The following is a 21,927-nucleotide window of genomic DNA, read 5'->3' as shown; positions in this document are numbered from 1 at the left end:
GATCATGACAAAACAATCCGAGAATTAAGTGGTCAAATTGGATTTAGTGTGGCACTTGTTTTTCAGTTTCGGTGTTTTGTTTGTTTTACAAACGTCAAGATGGCACTGATTATGTGCTAAGGATCTTGGCATCTTTTAGCTGTAAGTTACCACATGTCCAAGTAAAGCTTCTATGACTAAGGACATTTCAGACGCCGAACAAAGTGTATTAAGTAAATGTACTCTGAAAAGTAAAGACTGAAGAACGGAGGACCAGAGGCTACAAAACAAAGGCCTCTGCTAGAGGCACGAGCCTCGCCTCGTGCAAATCATTTCCCATGACCAATGCAACACCTGGGACTGAGGTATTATTCTCAGGCTTTCCAAGGGGAAACACTGACAACAGACAACAGTGACTGTTGGGGTAGTGGGGTAAGTGTTCTTCTGCATCTGACTCCGTCCTAGACGGGATAATAGGTAACGGTTAACTGGAACAGAGCTTAAATTCAACATTGGGCAAATAACGATTGCCTGAAATAGAGAGGCTTTGTTCCGGAGCTCATTAGAAAATACCGCATCAAAGTTACAAGGCTGGGCTAGGATAGGATTTAGCAAAAATGAGAGATCAGTCAAGAATATAAGAATGGGAAGGATGAAGAAGACAGATGGGGAAGACACTTTTTTTTTTTTTAAGTTTGCCTGTTTTGCAAGAGGAAAAGAAGTTCTGGAGATGGACGGTAGAGATGGTTGCTCAACGTCAATGTCCCCAACACAACTGAGCTAATAACCGTACACTTAGAAATGGTGAAGACTGCGGCGTGTGTATTTTACCACACTTCAAAATCAATGAAGTTTGCTTGGCCATTAAAGTAAGAAGACGCACACAATTTAAAAAAAAAAAAAAAACATTTTTGAAACCTTTTTGTTTACTAGAAGCCGGGCGAGCTAACTGATCTTATGTAAAACCGCCTGCGGGAAGGCATCTGCAGCTTCTGCACGCTTCAGCACGACAATTGAGAAACTGTTAACACGCGTGGGCTTGTGGAATTCAGAGCGAGTGTAGTTGTGGGGGATGTGCAGGTTTTCGGTCCCAGCGCCATCGTCTGCGGGGATGGGATCCCAGTGCTCAGGCGGCTTCCACACGACCCAGCTCCTCACTAGGAGGACCCCGTCCACCCGCGCCGGGCCACACGATCCAGCACATCACTGCCCCGAGGGCCGGGCTCACCCACCCGTGCCTCCCTCGCTCGAACCCGAGGGGCCTCAACACGGGCTTCCCCCTAGCGAGTGACACACTCTCCCCACGAAACAAGTAGGGCCGGCCGACACAATGCTGGAACTCTCTTTCGCGACCGGGGAGGCCACTCGGGGTCCCGTCCTGACCGCTTCCCGGTTCCCCCCGCAGCTCTCCCCGCACCGCCGCCCGCCGGGACGCTAGCTCCAGGGGCCAGGCGGAGGCCGGCCGGGTCTCGCGAGATCCGCGGCTGCGCGGGACTTCTCCGGGCTCCTAGGTGGGGCGCTTCCGCAAAGATGGCGGCCGCTGCGGCAAGAGGTGCTTGGCTGGCAGCCTGGAGCGGAAGACTGCGGCGTGGGGTCGCGGCGGGACGGCGAGCTCTGCCCGGCCTCGGCCCCCTGACCGCGGCCGTGGCCGGCGCAGCCCTAGCAAGCACAGGCGTGGTATGGTACCGTGGCCGCAAGAACGACGCGGCACCCCAAGGCAGCCTCACCGTCTTAGCACAGGTACGGGACCTGTCCTTTTCGCCAGCCCAGCCAAGCCCCTCCGCCCTCAGACCTCCGGGGGTGGAGGGTGAGGGTCTGGAGCGGGCAGCCCCGGCTCCTCCTCCCGAGTCCAGGTAGGGGCCGTGCTGCGGGAGACCCCCGACAGGCAGCGAGCGTTCCTTCCGCGCCCCGCCCCGCCCCCCGCGCGCCCCGAGGTCATTCGAGGTCAGGGCCAGGAGAGTCAGGCTCTTGGGTGAGAATTCCGCGGAAGGCAAACACACAAAGCCCCCTGCGTGAACTGGCGGCGGTGAGTGGGAGCCTGTCTCGCTTCGGCACTCGCAACTTGCAGCTTTCTCGCCGCGCGGCGACCCCTGTCCCTCTCAGTTGTGGGGAAGGGGTGCCCAGATCTGTGATGGCTGTGTGTCCAGGTCCCCACCCGACGTACAGTCCACCTTTATAACCGAAGCTTGTATAGCACGGTGAAGCTGTCCCTAGGAGATGACTTGTTTTTAACCATGAAAGTGCCAACCATAAGAATTAGCTGGTTGATGATTTACGGATTTTATGATCTACTGTAAAGGAACATCATTATACATGATGATGATTATAAACCTTAATGCTTCAGTGGACTACAAGCACTAAGCGAAACACATCTCTTCTAAAACTTCCAGGTACTAAAGGTAAAAGTTCCCCACTTCAATATAAAATTGCCATGTAAAGTGTCTGAAAATTTGAAAAATTACTGCTTTTTAGATATTTTATAGACTTTTAATAAGTTTTAGTGTGTGCATTGCTTTGAAAACCAGAAGCAGGTATTCTTTCTCTTTGTTAAGCTTACATTATTCCTTTCTAATGAAAAGCCCAAGGAACAATCAGATACGATGAAAGAGAGGGGAAGAGGCCTTGTGGATTAAAATCAAATTTTACTTTAATATAAGTAAAAAATATCATTTGTCAATGATATTTTTTACTTATTATTTAATAATGTCATTTGTCAATGATATTTTTACTTAAATTAAGATGCTACACAGATAATGCAATAAATTTCTCATCCTTTTGCCATTTCTGATCATAGATGGAAGGCTCTGTCTTGTGGTATTTTGTAGCATTTTTGTTAGTTCTTCTGGTGCCAGGGATTCAATTTATTATTCATCTTTGGTTTCTCTCTTTTCTCAGCCTCTTAATTCATCCTGTGAGGACCCTTGGGTTAATCATCCCAAGTATATCACTGTTTAACCACAGAATCTACCCTTCTTTAGAAACCATTACTGCCTCATTGGGCCTAGGATAAAATCCACATTTAAAAGTTTTGTCATTCAGGCAGCCCAGGTGGCTCAGCAGTTTAGCACCGCCTTCAGCCCGGGGTACGATTCTGGACACCTGGGATGGAGTCCCACATCAGGCTCCCTGCATGGGGCCTGCTTCTCCCTCTGCTGTGTCTCTGTGCCTCTCTGTGTCTCTCGTGAATAAATAGAATCTTTAAAAATAAATAAATAAATAAATAAATAAATAAATAAATAAATAAATAAGCAAATAAATAAAAAGTTTTGTCATTCAAAGCCCTTTGTAGTAACACTATAACTTATCAGTACTCAGAAGTTACAGTAATTCACTCCCTTTCAGAACATGACTTCAATTTTTATCCCCTCAGCAATTTGTAGATTCTCATTTCAATTAGTCGTCTCATTGTATTTTTGGGGGGTGGGGGTACCACTTCTAGCCCATTGTGTTTTCAATTTTATACCAGTATATTTTGAATTTTCCCCAGCTCTCTCCCCGCCTCCAACTTGTAGTACTTTCAGCCTAGTTGAAGTAATGCAGAAACGATTTTATTATCCACTGGTTTTATGTTTTTTTGTGTGTGTGTTTTATTTTGTTTTTTAAAACAGAAGGAGAAAGCGAGTGAGCATGCATGAGCTGGGTAGAGGGAGGAGAGAGAATCTGAAGCAGGCTCCACGGCCCAATGAGAAGCCCAAGATGGGGCTTAATCTCATGACTCTGAGATCAGGATCTGAGCTGAAATCAAGAGTCAGTAGCTGAACAGACTGAACCACCCAGCCTCATTTTATTATCCATTTTTTCACAAGTCTTTTGACACAGCATTTGCTTGATCTGCTCTTGGACCAATTCAAAACAGTGGTTCTCATCCCTTTTACCACCACGGTAGACTTGCAGATGACCACACATTCCTCTCAGTAACAGTGGCTCAATTGAGGGGCTTGTAGTTTGAAAACTCTCCCTCTCCCTCAGTCATTCTGATAATACTGCCCTAAAAGGGGGCCTCTTAATCCCTCTGCCACAACCACCACTTTGGAGTCATGTGTGCACAGTTGAGAATTACTGGTAGATACATACACATACCATCTTGATAGTATAGTTATTGCAGGATGGTAGAATCTTCCTGACATGGATATTTAAAAATAGTAATAATGACCTTCACTCTCGGTCATCACAGAGGTGAGTTTTCCAGTAAAAATAGGGAATTTAGGGCAACCCGGGTGGCTCAGCGGTTTAGCACCGCCTTCAGCCCAGGGCCTGATCCTGGAGACCTGGGATCGAGTCCCACGTCAGGCTCCCTGCGTGGAGCCTGCTTCTCCCTCTGCCTGTGTCTCTGCCTCTCCCCCTCTCTCTCTCTCTCTGTCTCTCTCTCTCTGTGTCTCTCATGAATAAGTAAATTAAAAATTTTTTTAAAAAAATAGGGAATTTATATTAATGAATTCTATACTTTCATGATTCCCATGGTAACCAACAGCTTGCATTTGTGAGGGTTGATCAGAAAGTAAGGGTAGAAGAAATCAAGGTCATGAAACAACAAATAAGTTGGAGTTTCCTTCTTTCTTTCCATCCCTCCGTAATTATTGAAGTGCCTGTTCTGCAGCGCTATGCAAGGACTGGCAGTTGGAAGTACAGTTCAAATGCTTATGGTTTAATAGGGGAGGGCAATTTTAATTCAGGTTGGTAAATGTGATAGGGGTAAGTTCTGGGTGCTATGGAAGCACAATGAAAGAGCACCTAACAGTTTTGGTTTTCTGAAGTAATGATAGGTATATGGGCAGTTGTAGAATAATGACTGGAAGTTTGCTGGGCAAAAAGAATGGGAAGAACATTAAAAGCAAAGGGAATATGTTGCAGAGTTCTGCAGAAGAGTGACTGTGTAGAATGTGAGCTGTAAAAAGATAAGGCTCAAAATGGGATGAGTGGTAGCAAAGAATCATCAAGAGGTGCCCTTAAGCTTTATGACAGAAATTTTTATCTTGAAGATAACAGGGAGACATTGTGGGGGTTCTTAACCCTCCTGTACCCCAAAAGGTGCAGACATAGAATTCAGGGAGTTTATGACTATAAATAGAAAAATAGGGATCCCTGGGTGGCACAGCGGTTTAGTGCCTGCCTTTGGCCCAGGGCACGATCCTGGAGACCCGGGATCGAATCCCACGTCGGGCTCCCAGTGCATGGAGCCTGCTTCTCCCTCTGCCTATGTCTCTGCCTCTCTCTCTCTCTCACTGTGTGCCTATCATAAATAAATGAATAAAAAAAAAATTAAAAAAAAAAAGAAAAATAATACTTTCTTTTTTATTAACCTATAATTTAACATTTTCTTCAGTTACAGATTTAGGCAAAAAGATGTAGTACTTATAACAGCTGACTTTGTTGTCAACAGAAATCTCAGATATTTTCCTGTTATTACAGGTATCTCAAAGTATCACATCTTTGAAATCAGAGTATTTATCCAATCTGCCACTATATCATGTTATTTCATGCATAAAGTTACATATATTTCTCTATCACAAATTTGGCTTTGACCTTTAGAAAGAGTATCAAGACTTTAGTGAAGACAATGAATTGAAAACTGGATGAGGGAGCTGTTGGAATTCCAGAGAGAGATAAGTTAGTGGATAATTTGAAAGACATTTAGAAGATAAGTTTGCAAAGAATCTGAGTTGCAGAAGTTCCATAAAATGCAATTGTAGTGTTTTTAAAAATATGTAGTGACTTCAGCTGGGCAAGAAAACACTTCATCCTGCAGATCCTTAGAGAATTTGCTTTGTAGCACCTGAGCATAATATTTACTTTTTTGTAAATTGCTTCTTCTGAAACATTTAAGAATATTTGAAAACTGTTCTAAGATTTTACTATTACTCCCTTTACAATATTATTTTAATTGGTTCAGACATAGTAAAATCAGATAAATGATTAGAAGGGGAAATATAAAAGTGTTCTATTATTCCAGTCCATTTTTCTATAAAGGGTAGCTGCATTGTTAATAAACAATGATCTATTTAAAAACAAAGTTATTTCAGTGGTGAAAGCGGTTAGGAGTGGTTAGAGTCAGAATGGCAAAATTATTTTCTTCCTGCAGGTATTTCAGTAACAAAAGCCGTTATTGTATTTTGTTTTTATAAGCTAGAGGTAATATATTGATAAACTACAACTGATGAAAACAAATTTTCATATCACTAAGTAAATCCTCAATGCTATGTCAGATCAGACTAACTATAAAGCTTTTCTGAACCATCCATATCATTGTAATAATAAGACCTAAAACTGGAGGGGTTGGGGGGAAGGTAAAGAAAAAGCCATAAAGCCAAGGTAAAATGCAGTATAGTTCACAGTTGACAAAACAGTAATAGTATTTGCCGCCTTTGTTAATTTTATCAATATTTCATTTATTCTCAAAATGTTTGTATTTTTGGCCTTATCTTAATTTCCAAGTTATTTATGTGACATTGAATGCTATGTTTCCCTGACTTCATAACAGGATTTTTTTCATTTGCTTTTAATGAAAAATTTGTTTAAAAATTACATTTAAAAAGTGAAATTATTGGGGCACCTGGTGACTCTGTTGATTGAGTGTCCAGCTCTTGATTTCAGCTAAGGTCAGATCTCAGGATCTTGAGATCAAGCCCTTCTTTGGGCTCACACTCAGCAGGGCAACTCCTTGAGATTCTTTCTCTGCCACCCCTACCCCTCCATGCATGCTCACATACACATGCTCTCTCTCTCATTTGAATAAATAAATCTTAAAAAAAATGAATAACTTAGTCTATAATACTGTATAAATGTTTTTTATTCTAAATAAATTCAAATGTCTTATATAATTTCATAGGTATTCGATTTCCATTGATATGTGTATTTGTGTATATTTATATATCTTTGAAATTTCCCCCACTAACATTTCATCAGTTTTTTTTCTTTCTTTCTTTCCTTTCTTTTTTTTTTTTTTGAGATTTTATTTGTTCATTCATGAGAGAGACAAAGAGAGGGGCAAGCCCAGACAAAGGGAGAAGCAGGCTCCCTATGGGGAGCCCAATGTGGGACTCAATCTCAGGGCCCTGGAATAACACCCTGAGCCAAAGGCAGATGCTCAACCACTGAACCACCCAGGTGCCCCCTCATCGGTTTTTTCCTGAGTAGAATTTATTACTCTCCAAAGTTATTTTATCTATTTGTTTATTTTGTCTTTTCCTACAAAAATGGTCTCTTCGTCTTATTCACCTTTGTATATTTACAGTCATGTAATGGGACATAATATGTTTAAAGAGTGAATGAATAACCTGCACTGTATAACAAAATGACCTTGTCTAACTTTTATTTGATTGGCATTTACAGAAATATTAGACAAGCAGTATCTAAAAATGGTTAGAATCAGCTAAGTTACTAAATGTTCTGTATATACTCAATTACACACTTCAACTCATAAAGATTTGTCATCTCATATTCCCAGTAGAACATATAAGTAAATAAGAAACCTTGCTCTTTTCTGCTATATCCCAAGAGCCCAGAAAAGTCTTGTGCATAGTAGGTGTGGTAAACATTGAATGGATGAATAAATCGATAGAATTTGTAGCAATAATAGGTATACCTTTCTCTCAAAAGTTTAAAGATGGGTCCATTTCATCTATTCATGTGTATGAGATTTCATTTTTAATTCACTTTTATATTTGTCTTTATATAGTAAGCTTTTGTCCTCTGCTATCATATTTAAATATCAAAATTAATTTTAGAATTTAAATAAAGTTAATTGCACTTTCATTCTAGTTACTGAGATGCTTCAACTTGTAAACCCCAAGCCAGTTAAATTGTTTTTGAATTTGGAAATAATCCTGACATATGGTGAAAACTAACCATATAAATAAAAACTATATTTTGATAATAGTGATGTTATATTTTTTGTGTTTTTTGTGATGTTATATTTTGATACTATTCTGATATATTTTGATATTATAGTTAAATGCATAGTATACACTATATATATATATTTCTTACACTGAAATATTAAGATGTAAATATAATGAGATCTGTACCTTCACAATTGGTTAAAATTTTTCTTAGGGAGAGTTTTGGTTTTGGTTTACCTACTACGTTTCTGGTGGAGAGTAAGCCCCATAAGAGCCTGAATGTAACTGGCTTGGGCTTCAGGGGTAAGGAGAGGCAGAAGAATATGGAGCACATAAGGAAATGTGGGCACAGAAATGAAAGGGAGAAGGAAGGACAAAATTGGAAAGACTGGATTCTCTGTAACCTTTCGATCTCCCCATTGCCCTTCTAGTCTTCAGTAAAGTCTAGTATGTTCACAGATGCTTCAGCAGAGTTACACAAAGTTCATGTGGTTTAAGCACTAGATGAAAGCAATAGCCAAAAGAGAAGGCAAGAAGAATATAAGTTCCTCCCATTCCCACATTTTTAGCAGCACTCCTAGAAGGGTGTTTTGTTTTCTAGCTTTATTGAGGTATAATCAACATAAAAATTATACATATTACAGTGTACAACTTGAGGGGCGCCTTAGTGTCTTAATCAGTTAAGCATCCAACTCTGGATTTTGACTCAGGTCATGATCTCAGAGTCCTGGGATAGTGCCCCTGTATAGGGCTCTGTGCTCATCAGGGAGTCTGCTTCCCACTCTTTCTTCTCCCCTTCCCTCTACTACATGTAAAAAAATTTTTAAGTATACAACTTGATTTTTTATACATTGTGAGATGATCACCGCATCAAATTATTTATCATCTCCATCACCTTATGTAGTTATCATTGAATATATATATGTGTGTGATGAGAACACTTAAGATTTACCCTGTTAACAAATTTCTGATGTATCATAACAGCATTTTTAAATGTAGTCACGATGCTTAATGGTAGATCTCTAGGTTCTGTTCATCTTGCATAACTGAAACTTTTACTCTTTGATCAACATCTTCCCATTTCCACCAACTTCGAGCAACTACTTCTATTTCACTATTTTAGATTTCACAGCTAAGTGAGATCATGCCACATTTGTCTTTCTGTATTTGGCTTCTTTCACTTAGCGTAATGTCCTCCGTGTTCATCCATATTGTTGCACGTGGCATGATTTCCCATTCAAGACTGAATAATATTTTGCATATCACATCTTTTCCATTCAGCCATCAATGGACAATACTGCAGTGAATATGGAAGTGCTGATTTCATTTCCTTCAAATGTATACTGGGAAGTAGTATTACTGGATCATATGGTAATTCTATTTTTAATTTTCTGAGAAACCTCTGTACTGCTTTTCATAGTGGCTGTACCAGTTTACATTCATTTCTTTGGCCACTTAGTTGTGTGAGTTCCTTATTTATTTTGGATATTAACATCTTATCAGATAATGCTTTGTAAATATTTTCTCGCATTCTGTAGGTTGCTTTTCACTATGTGGTTTCCTTTGCTCTGCATAAGCTTTTTTTTTTTTTTTTTTTTAAGTTTGATGCAATCCCACATGATAATTTTTGCTTATGTTGCCTGTGCTTTTGGTCACATTGAGAAAAATCATTACCCAGATCACTGTCAAGAAGCTTTTCCCCATTGTGTTCCTCTAGTAGGTCTAATGTTTTGGATCTGTCATTTAAGTCTTTCATCCTCTTTAATTTTCATATGTGGTATGAGATAAGGGTCCAATTTCATCTTTCTACGTACAGATATCCAATTTTCTTTACACTATTTGTTGAAGAGACTATCCTTTTCCTGTTGTGTGGGTCTTATGTCTGGGCTCTATTCTGTTCCATATGTCTGTTTTTATGCAAATACCACACTATTTTTATTACTGTGCTTTGTAGTGTATTTTGAAATCAGGAAGTGTGATGCCTCCAGTTTTGTTCTTCTTGCTCAAGATTGGGTTGTCTTTTCAGGATCTTTGTAGTTCTATATGAATTTTAGGATTTTGTTTTCATTTCTGTAAAGAATGCTATTGGGATTTTGATGGGGACTGCATCAAATCTGTAAATCACTTAGGCAGTATGGACATTTTAACAATTTTTTTAAGATTTTATTTATTTATTTATTTATTTATTTATTTATTTATTTATTTATTTGTTTATTTATTTGAATGGGAGTGGAGAGGAGGGGCAGAGAGGGAAAGCAGATGCTTAAGTGACTGAGCCACCCAGGCGCCCCAACATTTTAACAATATTAGCTCCTGGATTGGTTTTGAACAGTTATAGATTATGAAATTAAAGGTAGAATTGATCTCTGTCAGAGTCCAGTCAGGAGACAGAAATTTAAAGCAGTAATTTGAATGATGAGGTTTAATATAAAAAATTATCTAGTAAAAGGTGATTGACTTCTAAAGGAGTAAAGGACATTAAGGGCTTCACAAGTAGTAGGTATCAAAAAGTAGCCTCAAAAAGAAGGATCTAAGGACTTGGGAAAGCTCCTCCAACCCCAGAAGTTGAGATTTAGCCTCTTTGAAGAGGGCATGGTTACCACAGAAATAGTAAGTCCACTGTTAGTAGCTCTGGCCAGATGGTACAGACCAGAGCTAGTCTTTGGAAGAAGCTTGTCATTGCTGCAAGGTGTGTGGGGGTCTGGAACTGGTCCATAGAAGCAGCCCACTGAGTGGAAGAATGTGGCCTGATGGCATGGCCAGAGCTGCTTTAGAAGTAGCACCTGGAGCTGCTCATAAGAGGTATCTGGTGGGTTGTGTGTGGCCTAATGGCCCCACCAGAGCAGCCATGGAAGCTGTCCACCAAATGGGAAGTTTGCATCCTGAGGGTACAGCCAGATTATCTGCTTGCTGGAGTTGACTGAAAGTGGCCCTGGCTGGTCTGTGAGGGACGCTTGGCTCTAGCTCTGAATAAAAAAGGCAGAAATGCCTTCCCACCTCTATTTTCTTCAGTGTCACTCCAGTGCCCTCTATTGACAGAAGCTAAAATTCTTCTGCAGGGGGTTCAGTTCCAGCATCAGAAAGCAGGACAAAGAAGAGTAGAATAGAAGCTGAAACAATTGACCCTAGAGTTGAAGAATGTCTGACCCAGGTTTCAACAGGAAAAACTCCCAATTGACCACTTGTTACAAAGGGCACTGACTGGATTTCTTACTGGCATCATATGCAGTGCTGAGAATATGTGAGCATTTAATAGAGTCCAACTTGTCCTTTGTGTTTCTTCAGTTATTTGTTACCAAGGAATAAAAGAACTCAACAAAATGAGCTTTTCTTTCATATTGTCTCTCTAATGCTAAACTTAAATGTTTGTTGGATGTACATTTCCATAGTTGCAAGATACATCCTCCTCCATCAGAGATTTCTCATGGAATTTCTTGTTACTGCTCTTTGTAAAATTCCTGATATTATGGTATAGTAACTGAGTTTAGAATATTTTCATTGTAGTGAAAAAAATTAAAAGGTTATAAACATTGTTGGAATTATCATTTTTATATTATTGAGACATAACATTAATGATGACAGGAAAATTAGTGAAGTCAGTATGATCGTTAATTTTATGTGTCAAATTGGTAAGGCTGTGGCCAGTTGTTTGGTTAAACAGTCTACATATTACTATGAAGATTTTCTTTAGATGTGATTAACATTTAAGTAGGCTCCATGCCCAGTGTGGAGCCCAACTCGGAGCTTGAACTCACGACCCATAGATCAGGTCAGATGCTGCTTCACAACTGAGCCACCCTAGCACCCAGAGATGTGATTAACATTTAAATCAGTAGACTTGAGTAAAGCAGATTACCCTCCATCATGTAATCCAGTCAGTGAAGGGCCTTAAGGGCAAAGCAGAGGTTTCCTGAGGAAGAAAGAATTTGGTCTCTGAAGGCAACATAGAGACCTTGCCTGAATCCAGAAATTGCAGCCCGCCCCACACGTTTTGGGTTTGCTGTTCCCCACAATCCGATGAGTCAGTTTCTTAAAATAAATCTCTTCCTCCCTCTGTCTCTCTCCCTTTATACATATAGGATATAGGATTACCTTATTGGCACATTTCTAGAATGGATTCCTCTCTAGAATCTAGAGAACCCTGACTAATAACAGATTTTGGTACTGGGAATTAGAGTGCTGCTGAAACAAATGCTAAAACTGAAAGTGGTTTTGGATTAGATAAGGCATTAATGGATAGAGGCAGGGGAAGTTTTGAGACATATGATACAAATGGTCTAGATTGCCTTGAAGAGACTGTTCCTACAGCTATGAATGTTACAGGTACTTCTGGTGAGGTCTCAAATGGAAGCGAGGAACATGTTAGTGGAAACTGGAGGAAAGGCAGTTCTTGTGATAAAGTGACAGGGCACTTGGCTAAATTGTGCAACTACCATTCTAAAGTACTTATACATAATTTTTCATTTTTATTATCATTTTACTAACAATACTTAGCAGTCTGTGGCTCATAGTAGTTTTTTAATTGAGGAATGAATGAGTGAATGAATAGAGTATGCAACTAAAGCTATGTTTAAAATGGCTAAATTCAGTTCAAAATTAGTGTGCCTTTCCCTCCAAGCTTCAGTCCATGTATATTGTTCTAAGACTTGTTTGCAGTTTTAAAGCCCTTTGACCTCACTGAGCAGAGGCTAGTTACCTTGCAGAATTTAGATCCCTAAATTTAGATTTGGCTGATATTTCCTCATGATTTATGTATTTTTGTTAAGAATAACACTAAAGCTTTGCTGTGTTCTTCTCAATGTATCATATTAAGGAGGCATATGATATAGATTGCTACTGATGATACTAATTTTTATCATTTGGTAAGATGGTGTCTGCCAGGTTTCTCCATTGTAAAGTTAATGTGTATTTTACAATCATTAATTAGTGTTTTGTGGGAAGATAGTTTGAGGCTTCATGAGGCTTTCTCTTCTCCACTGTTCTTTCGTTCATTCATTCATTCATTCATTCATTTGGACTCATGGATTCCTGCTTTATTCAGAGGGTTTCAATCCATGACCGTCATAATTTGCAGACAGTCACCAACCTCTGGTGATTGATTTACAGTTTTTAGACTTTACAGTGGTGCAAAAGTGATGCCCATTTGGTGGAAACGATACTTTGAATTTTGGCCTTTTCCCAGGCTAGTGATGTGTGGTACCTACTCTCATGATGCTGGGCAGCAACAACAAGCTGCAGCTCCCAATCAGGCATGTGATCACAAGAGTAATTAACAGCATATACCCTTACAACCATAATATTTGTCAGTTTCAGTAGTTTAGGTCAATTACATAAGTTAGCCAGTACTCCATTATAAGACTGGCTCTGTGTTCGATGATTTTGCCCAACTGTAGGCTAATGTCAGTGTTCTGAGCACATTTAAGGTAGGCTAGGCTAAGCTGTGATTTTTCGTAGATTAGGTCTATTGGATGCATTTTTGACTTAGGATATTTTCAGCTCACAGTGGGTTTTTTGGGGATGTAACCCCATCATAACTCAAGGAAGTTCTGTATTTTTTTTAATCTTTATTTATTTATGATAGAGAGAGAGAAAGAGGCAGAGACTCAGGAAGAGGGAGAAGCAGGCTCCATGCCAGGAGCCCGACACGGGACTCGATCCCGGCTCGCACCCTGGGCCAAAGGCAGGCGCCAAACCGCTGAGCCACCCAGGGATCCCCGAAGATCTGTATTTGAATAGTAGATCTCCCTGTATGTAACCAGTCTCCTGGAAGCTATGCCTTGGACATGCCATGCCCTACACTCCTTATCCCTGGCAAAGGGGAAGAAGGAAGAGAGGAGCTGCAGCCAATTCTGAATTGTTCTAAAAGAAGAGGACTTTTAGCCTAAGTAACACAAAACAACTTGCTAGGGGATACTAAGTAATAGTTTCTGAAAATCAGAAGGAAAGAGGGAAGAGGATGCCTAGAAAAGCCACTTCTAAGAAGTTGAAGTAGACAGCTTCCCCCACTGACCTTGTTGCTGTCATTGTTTTGTTTTTTTTTTAAACTGTATTTGAATGTTTACCCTGAGCTTGATGCTGAGAGGATTTTAAATGGCTTTAAAAAGTGCTATTGTGGGCAATAAGTGGAGAGAAAAGTACTATTCAGATGAATATAGAAAAAATAAAATAATGCTATAAGATCTTGTGTAATGCTTGAGGTTAATCATAAATTTGATTTTAAATTTAGCAACAAGTTCAAAGAGGAGAACAGGCCAGTTATATGCTTCATAGTAGTCAGTGGCTTAGAAACAACTAAATCTGTGAATAAGACAATTATTTTCTATAGTTTCATAAAGAGGATACTGTAGCATCATTATGGTAAGAAGTATAGCAAGAAGTTTCATATGGCAGTTTTTTATAATCTCAAAGTGGGATATTTGCATAACCAAAACATATTAGATAAGTGGCAAAATGTTCTATACTATACTATAGTATAGTCTTGAGAAAACCTTTCAAGGGGTGGGGTGTTTACTTAGGTCTGTTGGCTGTTGAGATGGTGAGAACAGAAAATTGGGCTTTGGGTGTGGCAGTAGGGAATGTGTTCCTGACCTTGATGAGAAATTTCAGGGAAATCCTGGGGACAGAAATTTAATTGGAATGTGCTGAGAAATGATAAAGGAAGCAAAGAATATGAATAGAGATACTTCATTCTACAAGTTTAACTGTGAAGGATAGATATCCAAGAAGAGGCAAGATGCGAGACCAAGGTTAGGTTTTGTTTTTAATGTGAGACAATAGAGGCATTTGAATGCTGATAGAGCTGATGTAATAAAAAGCAAAAATTGTTACAGATATTTCAGGGGATAATTATAGGTTGAAGTCTTTGAGAAAGGAAGTTATATGGAGTCAAGACCATAGGTAGAAAGGTTGGACTTTGACAATAAAAAAGGATTCTTAGTTGTAACAGGAGTGAAAGCAAAGGTTTGGGTTAGTCCTAGAAGCAGGCCATTGACCTAATTCCACACTTTCCGTCTATTAAAAAACAGGCAAAAAGAGCCTGGTTGTGAACTGCTCTGGAAAAATAGACCATATCAGAGGGACCTATAATGACTGCTACTAAAGAGAAAAACCCAGAGTTAGTGGGAAGGGGATAATGGAGTTCTTGAAGAATGAGAGCTTAGAAACAACAGTATGATGAATACAGGGCTAATTACCACAAAATTCTAATGACTTTGTTTTGGTGAGTTTTTCCATTGCTGCTAAAAGTATCATCTAATAAGTTATTTTGAAGAAAAATTGGTATTATGAGTTTAATATGAGTAACATACTCTATCATGGCATTAAATTTTAAAATATTTTTAATGGGGAGATTTTCTTTTAATAATAATTTTATTTTTTATTGGTGTTCAATTTGCCAACATACAGAATAACACCCAGTGCTCATCCTGTCAAGTGCCCGCCACCCAATCACCCCCACCCCACACCCTCCTCCCCTTCCACCACCCCTAGTTCGTTTCCCAGAGTTAGGAGTCTTCCATGTTCTGTCTCCCTTTCTGATATTTCCCACTTATTTTTTCTCCTTTCCTCTTTATTCCCTTTCACTATTATTTATATTCCCCAAATGAATGAGACCATATAATGTTTGCCCTTCTCCGATTGACTTATTTCACTCAGCATAATACCCTCCAGTTCCATCCACGTTGAAGCAAATGGTGGGTATTTGTCGTTTCCAATGGCTGAGTAATATTCCTTTGTACACATAAACCACATCTTCTTTATCTATTCATCTTTCGATGGACACCGAGGCTCCTTCCACAGTTTGGCTATTGTGGACATTGCTGCTAGAAACATCGGGGTGCAGGTGTCCCGGCGTTTCATTGCATCTGTATCTTTAGGGTAAATCCCCAGCAGTGCAATTGCTGATCATAGGGCAGATCTATTTTTAACTCTTTGAGGAACCTCCACACAGTTTTCCAGAGTGGCTGCACCAGTTCACATTCCCACCAACAGTGCAAGAGGGTTCCCTTTTCTCCGCATCCTCTCCAACATTTGTGGTTTCCTGCCTTGTTAATTTTCCCCATTCTCACTGGTGTGAGGTGGTATCTCATTGTGGTTTTGATTTGTATTTCCCTGATGGCAAGTGATGCAGAGCATTTTCTCATGTGCATGTTGGCCATGTCTATGTCTATGTCTTCCTCTGTGAGATTTCTCTTCATGTCTTTTGCCCATTTCATGATTGGATTGTTTGTTTCTTTGCTGTTGAGTTTAATAAGTTCTTTATAGATCTTGGAAACTAGCCCTTTATCTGATATGTCATTTGCAAATATCTTCTCCCATTCTGTAGGTTGTCTTTTAGTTTTGTTGACTGTTTCTTTTGCTGTGCAGAAGCTTTTTATCTTGATGAAGTCCCAATAGTTCATTTTTGCTTTTGTTTCTTTTGCCTTCGTGTATGTATCTTGTAAGAAGTTACTGTGGCCGAGTTCAGAAAGGGTGTTGCCTGTGTTCTCCTCTAGGATTTTGATGGAATCTTGTCTCACATTTAGATCTTTCATCCATTTTGAGTTTATCTTTGTGTATGGTGCAAGAGAGTGGTCTAGTTTCATTCTTCTGCATGTGGATGTCCAATTTTAAAATATTTAAAGTCTAAAATAGTAAGAGAACACCAGGGATGGTTTGTTTTCCTCTGATAATATTTAAATTCACATTTGAATTCCTATTTTGTGGCTATGACCCAACTTAAACAAATGGTCACAAATTTTAAATAAATAAAAGCAAGGAATATGGATCATTGTGTTTAATCCGTCAAACAAATATATTAATTGGGAATTGAACTTGCAAGTTTCATTCGATGTAATCCATTTCTATTATATATCAGTGAATAAAAACCCCGATTGTGTAATTAATACAGTGGAGCTATTTCAATTTGCTGTGATAACTCTATACAATTCATAAAATTAAGTTGGTATTGCTTTCTTTGCAATAGTTGTCTGACTATATTTGTGGTGATTATTTTTGTGAAAAAGGGGTAAAAGATGTTAATATCATTATCAATGGGTAACACGAACTTAACGGTAGTATGCTTGAATTGGAATGTATATGTGTGCAGTACATTGGGTTTAATGATAGTACATTTAAAATTGGTATGCCAAGGGCAGTATACTTTACAGCAAAATACAGAAGTTTAATAACCATGAAATGCTGAACGGCCAGGGAAGACTAAAGCTTCCTTTAGTCAACAGTAAAGCAAGAATGTGAAGACATTTTTATTCTTTATTGCCTCAGGTAAAAATGTCTCTAGAAACAGATAAGTGATGACAAAGCTTTGATGTTAATAAACCTAAATGGAAGTAAAAAAATCAAAGTGTGTAAATGGCTAGATTATGAAAAGAAAGATGACAAAGTTATACCCTGTAATTAGATGTAATTTGTGCTTTTGGCATAGCTATTTGTCTTACGTGAATGAGAGATTGTCTTACTTTCCTTCCTTGTATACTAGGAGGACAGCAGCACTTACATATACTACTGTAAATCTTTTGTGATACTTTTCTCAGGGGTAGGGGGGACCAAGAAAAAAAGAAAAACAAATTGTAATATCAAAACAGAAACTTATTTTAATCTTCCCTTTTGCAATTAGATTTGCTTAGCTGGACCCATGCAAAAAAATTCCTATTTACTCATATTCTATAAAACATATGTCTGAGTTCCAAGCATCTCCCTTCTCAGTTCTTCATGACTTAGCTGTTGTCTACCCTGAAAATGCAAACCATTTTTTGAATTATACATAATAAACCTTAAATAGTAAAGTGCAGTTTTTTTTCACAAATTATCCTAGATATTTCAAAACAAAATATGATCAACTTAGTATATCTGCTGTTTGGGAGTATCATGTCATTTTTCTCATTTGCTAATATATAGAATTAGAAGATTATACATAATAAGAAATTATAGGTGTGCCTGGGTGGCTCAGTCAGTTAAGCATCTGTTTTTGGCTCAGGTCATGATTTCAGTGTCCTGGGATTGAGCCCCGCATCACTTCCCTGCTCAGCAGTGAGTCTGCTTCTCCCTCCTCCTCTTCCTCTGTGATAGCTCTTGCTCTCCTCAAATAAATAAATCTTTTTAAAAAATTATAAATGGGTTGATTTCTATGTTTTTTGTGTGTGTGCACTGTAACCAAGAGATTAAATCACACTCTTAAAAGTGTTTTAAGGCAATTATTTTAGTTTATTTGCTCATAATTTGCCCAGTTAAGAAAACCAGCTCAAATCAGAAGCAGAACCCTAATGTGGCTTCTGCCTCTGTTTAAACCCACAGTCCTGAGGAGTTGTGGAATGCTTGGAATTGCTCCAGGGTTGAAGTCCATGTCAGGAGACTGCTGTTGTGGTACAGTACTGCTTTTATGTGTTGCTTCAGTGTGTGTCCCATGGCTGTGACTGAATACTGCCAAGAGAAAGTAGTAAACAGCTGAGCACTGGCTAAAGGTTCATCTGATTATCAGTCCTACATTCATCGAAGTATAATATGAAAGTCTTATCTCTTCTAGTACACCTACCAAGTGTAGGATAGGTTAATGGCAAGCTAGAAAAGAATGACTATAAACAAACATTGGTATTTAATCATTGCAACAGAAAATGGACAGTGGTATAATGTGAGCCAAAGACACAAACTTAATACTAACTAATCATGTTTTAGTTGTAATTTTTTATGTAGTACTACAATTGTTTTGTTTTTAAATTAGGATTTTGAGTTTCAAGAGTAGACTTGACCACTAGACAGTGATTAAATCTATCCTAAATTACAGTCATGAAAAGATTGCTTCTTGATAACACCATCAAAATACTGTTTTATTATGGTTATTGAAATTCATTGGAATATATTAGGAAAGGGACTTGGAGCTGTTGGCTATATCTTGATTCTTAAAGATTACTTATATTAGCTTTTTTCTTGAAATATGTGTATATTACAGAAAATTGAAAAGGCAAAAAGGAATGTAAAAACCATCTTCCTTTTACTATGACTTAAAAATACTTGTCATTGTTAAAGTTTAGGGTTTTATATCTTGAGTAGGAAAGTTTTTCTTAAAACTTTGCAAGATAATATTATTAACAAAATACTACACTTTCGTGTTATTGAAATAATGGCTCATTATAGTGAAAGTGAGCTGTCCTTGCCCTTTTGGAGACTGTCTCTTGCCCCATGTCCTTGCTGCCCAGTCTCTTCTTATCCATGTTTCTCTAGTAGCCTTTCTACTAAAAGCCGTTAAGTATTTATTATGCTTAGTGTGATGATGGTTTCTTTATATAGAGTAGTGTCTAGTTTGAGGAAGGCACCCTACAATGGCTTTAGCACCATATCAGTGGAAAAGTATAGTGATACAAAAATCAATATTGTGCATTATAGTATTGTATTTCAATTATACCTCAATTTTTAAAGAGTTGTACAGATAGGCATATAAGATTTCATTAAGACCAAACTTTTGTTTGGTATTTTTATACAGCAAAGATGTCCTTTAGTACATTGCTTTGTTTTGGCTAGACAGTAATTGTGTATTCTTTATTTAAATTAATCTACATTAACTGGTGGAAAATGTAAGACCTTTTTAAAGGACCTGGAATTAATAAATTTCTTATTTTTACTTAGTCCTATTTGGGAAGCTTTTTTTTCTTTTAAATTTTAAGGGATCCCTACAACTGTATGTTGAACAGAGATTGAGTCTAATATGGCACTAAAATTGGAGCATTTTATTTTACTAATCATTGTATTTTACCATATTATCACCTATGTTTGCCGATTCGTCATTGTCACTTATTTCTAATCTTTAATTAGGCTGTGAATCCATTTAAGAATGTGATCAAACAGAGCATCTGGGTGGCTCAGTGATTGAGAGTCTGCCTTTGGCTCAGGTCGTGGTCCTGGGGTCCTGGGATCGAGTCCCATATCAGGCTCCCCACAGAAAGCCTGCTTCTCCCCCTGCCTCTGCCTCTCTGTGTGTGTCTCATGAATAAATGCATAAATAATTTTTAAAAAATTTTAAAATAATGTGATAAAAGTTATATACTTTGTTCCTAAAAGTGCATATACACGTTTTCACATGAAATTTCAGGAGATATGACTACCAAGAGATATGACTATGTAGTGTGGGGTTTAGATCCTCTGCTCTAATTTTTTAAGTTTTATCCTTCGTCCCTCTGGCTTCTAAGTATTTGTTTTTCTTCATATTATGAAATGTTTGAAATGTCTAAAATTTAATCTTCTAGTTCACTGCTTTTATCATGTCTCACTCCATTACTCCTAGCTTTTCGATGATTTTACCTTCACATCAGATAATTAATGGTATGTACCTTTACTTTTTGATATTTACTCTTCCCTCTCACCAGTTCTTCACTTCTGTTCTGATTGTACATTCTCTTTTCTAGCCCAGTGTGTTTCATTAGCCTTACTGTAGTAGCTTATCCTGTGTATAGCTTTATAAATGGTACACATACTTTTGTCAATTACCATATCCCTCTCCTTTAAATATTAAAGGCACATTGTCTGAAAGAGAGTCTTCAAGTTTATTCTCTTTACCCTCTATCCTGTGAGCAGGTTGGGTTATTCAAGTTCTCAGAGCCTAAGGGTCTACTTATAAGTTCATTGGAATATTATTAATACTGATAATACATAGTACTTATATGAACTTTTTCTTAAAGATTGATTTATTTATTTTAGAGGAGGAGGGTCAGAGGGAGAGATAGCCCCAAGCAGATTCTGCACCTATGTGGGAACCCCATGTGGGGCTCAATCCCATGACGCAAGCCAAAACCAAGACACCCAACTGACTTGTGCCACCCAGGCACCCCTATATATATAAGTTTTTTAAAGTTGGTTAAGTGTTTGTTTGCCTTCAACTCAAGTCATGATCCCAGGGTTGTGGGATCAAGCCCCACATCAGGCTCCCTGTTCCGTGGGGAGCCTGCTTCTTTCTCCCTCTCCCTCTGCCTGCCACTCCTGCTTGTACTCACTCTCTTTCTCTATCAAATAAAGTCTTTAAAAAAAAAATAAAGTTTGTAAGTTAAATGTATCTAAACAATAGCCATAAATATTTAGAAACTAATTTTACCCTCTAAGTGACAGAATCCATCCAAGTCTTTAATTAAATATTCAGAGTTACTCTTTGGGACTTTCCTAACAATTCAAGTTTGGAGATTTGGGTTCCCTGAATCATTTCATTACTTTAGGCTCTGTTTGTTCTAACCTACAAATATATCTGTCTTTTTCTTTCCCTTACTTTTCCCAAGAGTTAACTAAAATTATTATTTTCTTAGTTACAGAGTACAGGACTAAATAATCACCAAGTAAATTTTAACAGAATTACCCAAGTGCTAGTTCTGCCCATACCTACCCTTAACGTACATATGTAACAACTTACCAACTACAGGTTTCGACTGGTTTTGTTTTCTTATGTAAGATTCTAAAATTCTCAGGGGTCAAAATAAAGATTTTTCGTTAACATGCACCCAGAGAACTTCATATTTAGTACACACCTCACTGTTCACTGTTGCCTAGGCAAATGCTAACAATTCTGCTAATTTAGTATATGATTTACTGGCACAGTTTTATACTGTTTCTTTCCTGTACTTGCAGGTTAAGCTATAGAAATTCATGATTCCTCATTTGACACCAACTGCTATAACAGTGGAGGAGGATTTGAAGGAGAAAAGTGACCGAGTACTAGAAGTAGTGGCATCTGAAATAGTAAAGTGGAAAATTCTTTTCCATTTATTTATTTAGCATTGGTTTGCTTTAGCTGTGCTTGGTGCTACTTTAAAGCAAAACAAACAAAACTAAACTAAAATAATCTGTTTGGTTTTCCAGTCAATATAAAGCAGATTCTGTTATGGAATCTTTTTAAATCTTCACTGTTGCACTCTCTTCAGAAATTATTAAATGAGAGCATGGATATATTCTCATGAAACTTGTCCAGGGAATATGGTAAAAGCAGAAAGATTTAGGCAAATCTTTGCTAGGTCTTAAGTGATTTGCTTGAATAGTAAATTAATTTGCCAAAATATATAGTCATATCTGTTTATTAGTTGTTTTTTTGTATTGTGTAATCTATATATTACTTTATTTACTGGTAATTTAATTTGTAAAC

General features: G+C 38.3%; 1 protein-coding gene across 1 annotated transcript in view; it reads left to right on the top strand.

The window, feature by feature from the left end:
• Window positions 1-1,495: 1,495 nt before the first annotated feature.
• MICU2 (mitochondrial calcium uptake 2) overlaps window positions 1,496-21,927 on the top strand; it is a 132,455-nt gene continuing 112,023 nt past the window's right edge. The window contains exon 1 of the mRNA XM_055317264.1: window positions 1,496-1,719. Coding sequence (XP_055173239.1) covers window positions 1,510-1,719 — 210 coding nt within the window. The 5' untranslated portion in view covers window positions 1,496-1,509. The remainder of the gene's footprint in view (window positions 1,720-21,927) is intronic.

This window comes from Nyctereutes procyonoides, unplaced genomic scaffold (assembly GCF_905146905.1).
Source record: "Nyctereutes procyonoides isolate TBG_1078 unplaced genomic scaffold, NYPRO_anot_genome, whole genome shotgun sequence".
Classification (NCBI taxonomy): Eukaryota; Metazoa; Chordata; class Mammalia; order Carnivora; family Canidae; genus Nyctereutes; species Nyctereutes procyonoides.
Note: the sequence above shows the minus strand (reverse complement) of the source record. Positions and strands in the feature narration are given on the sequence as shown.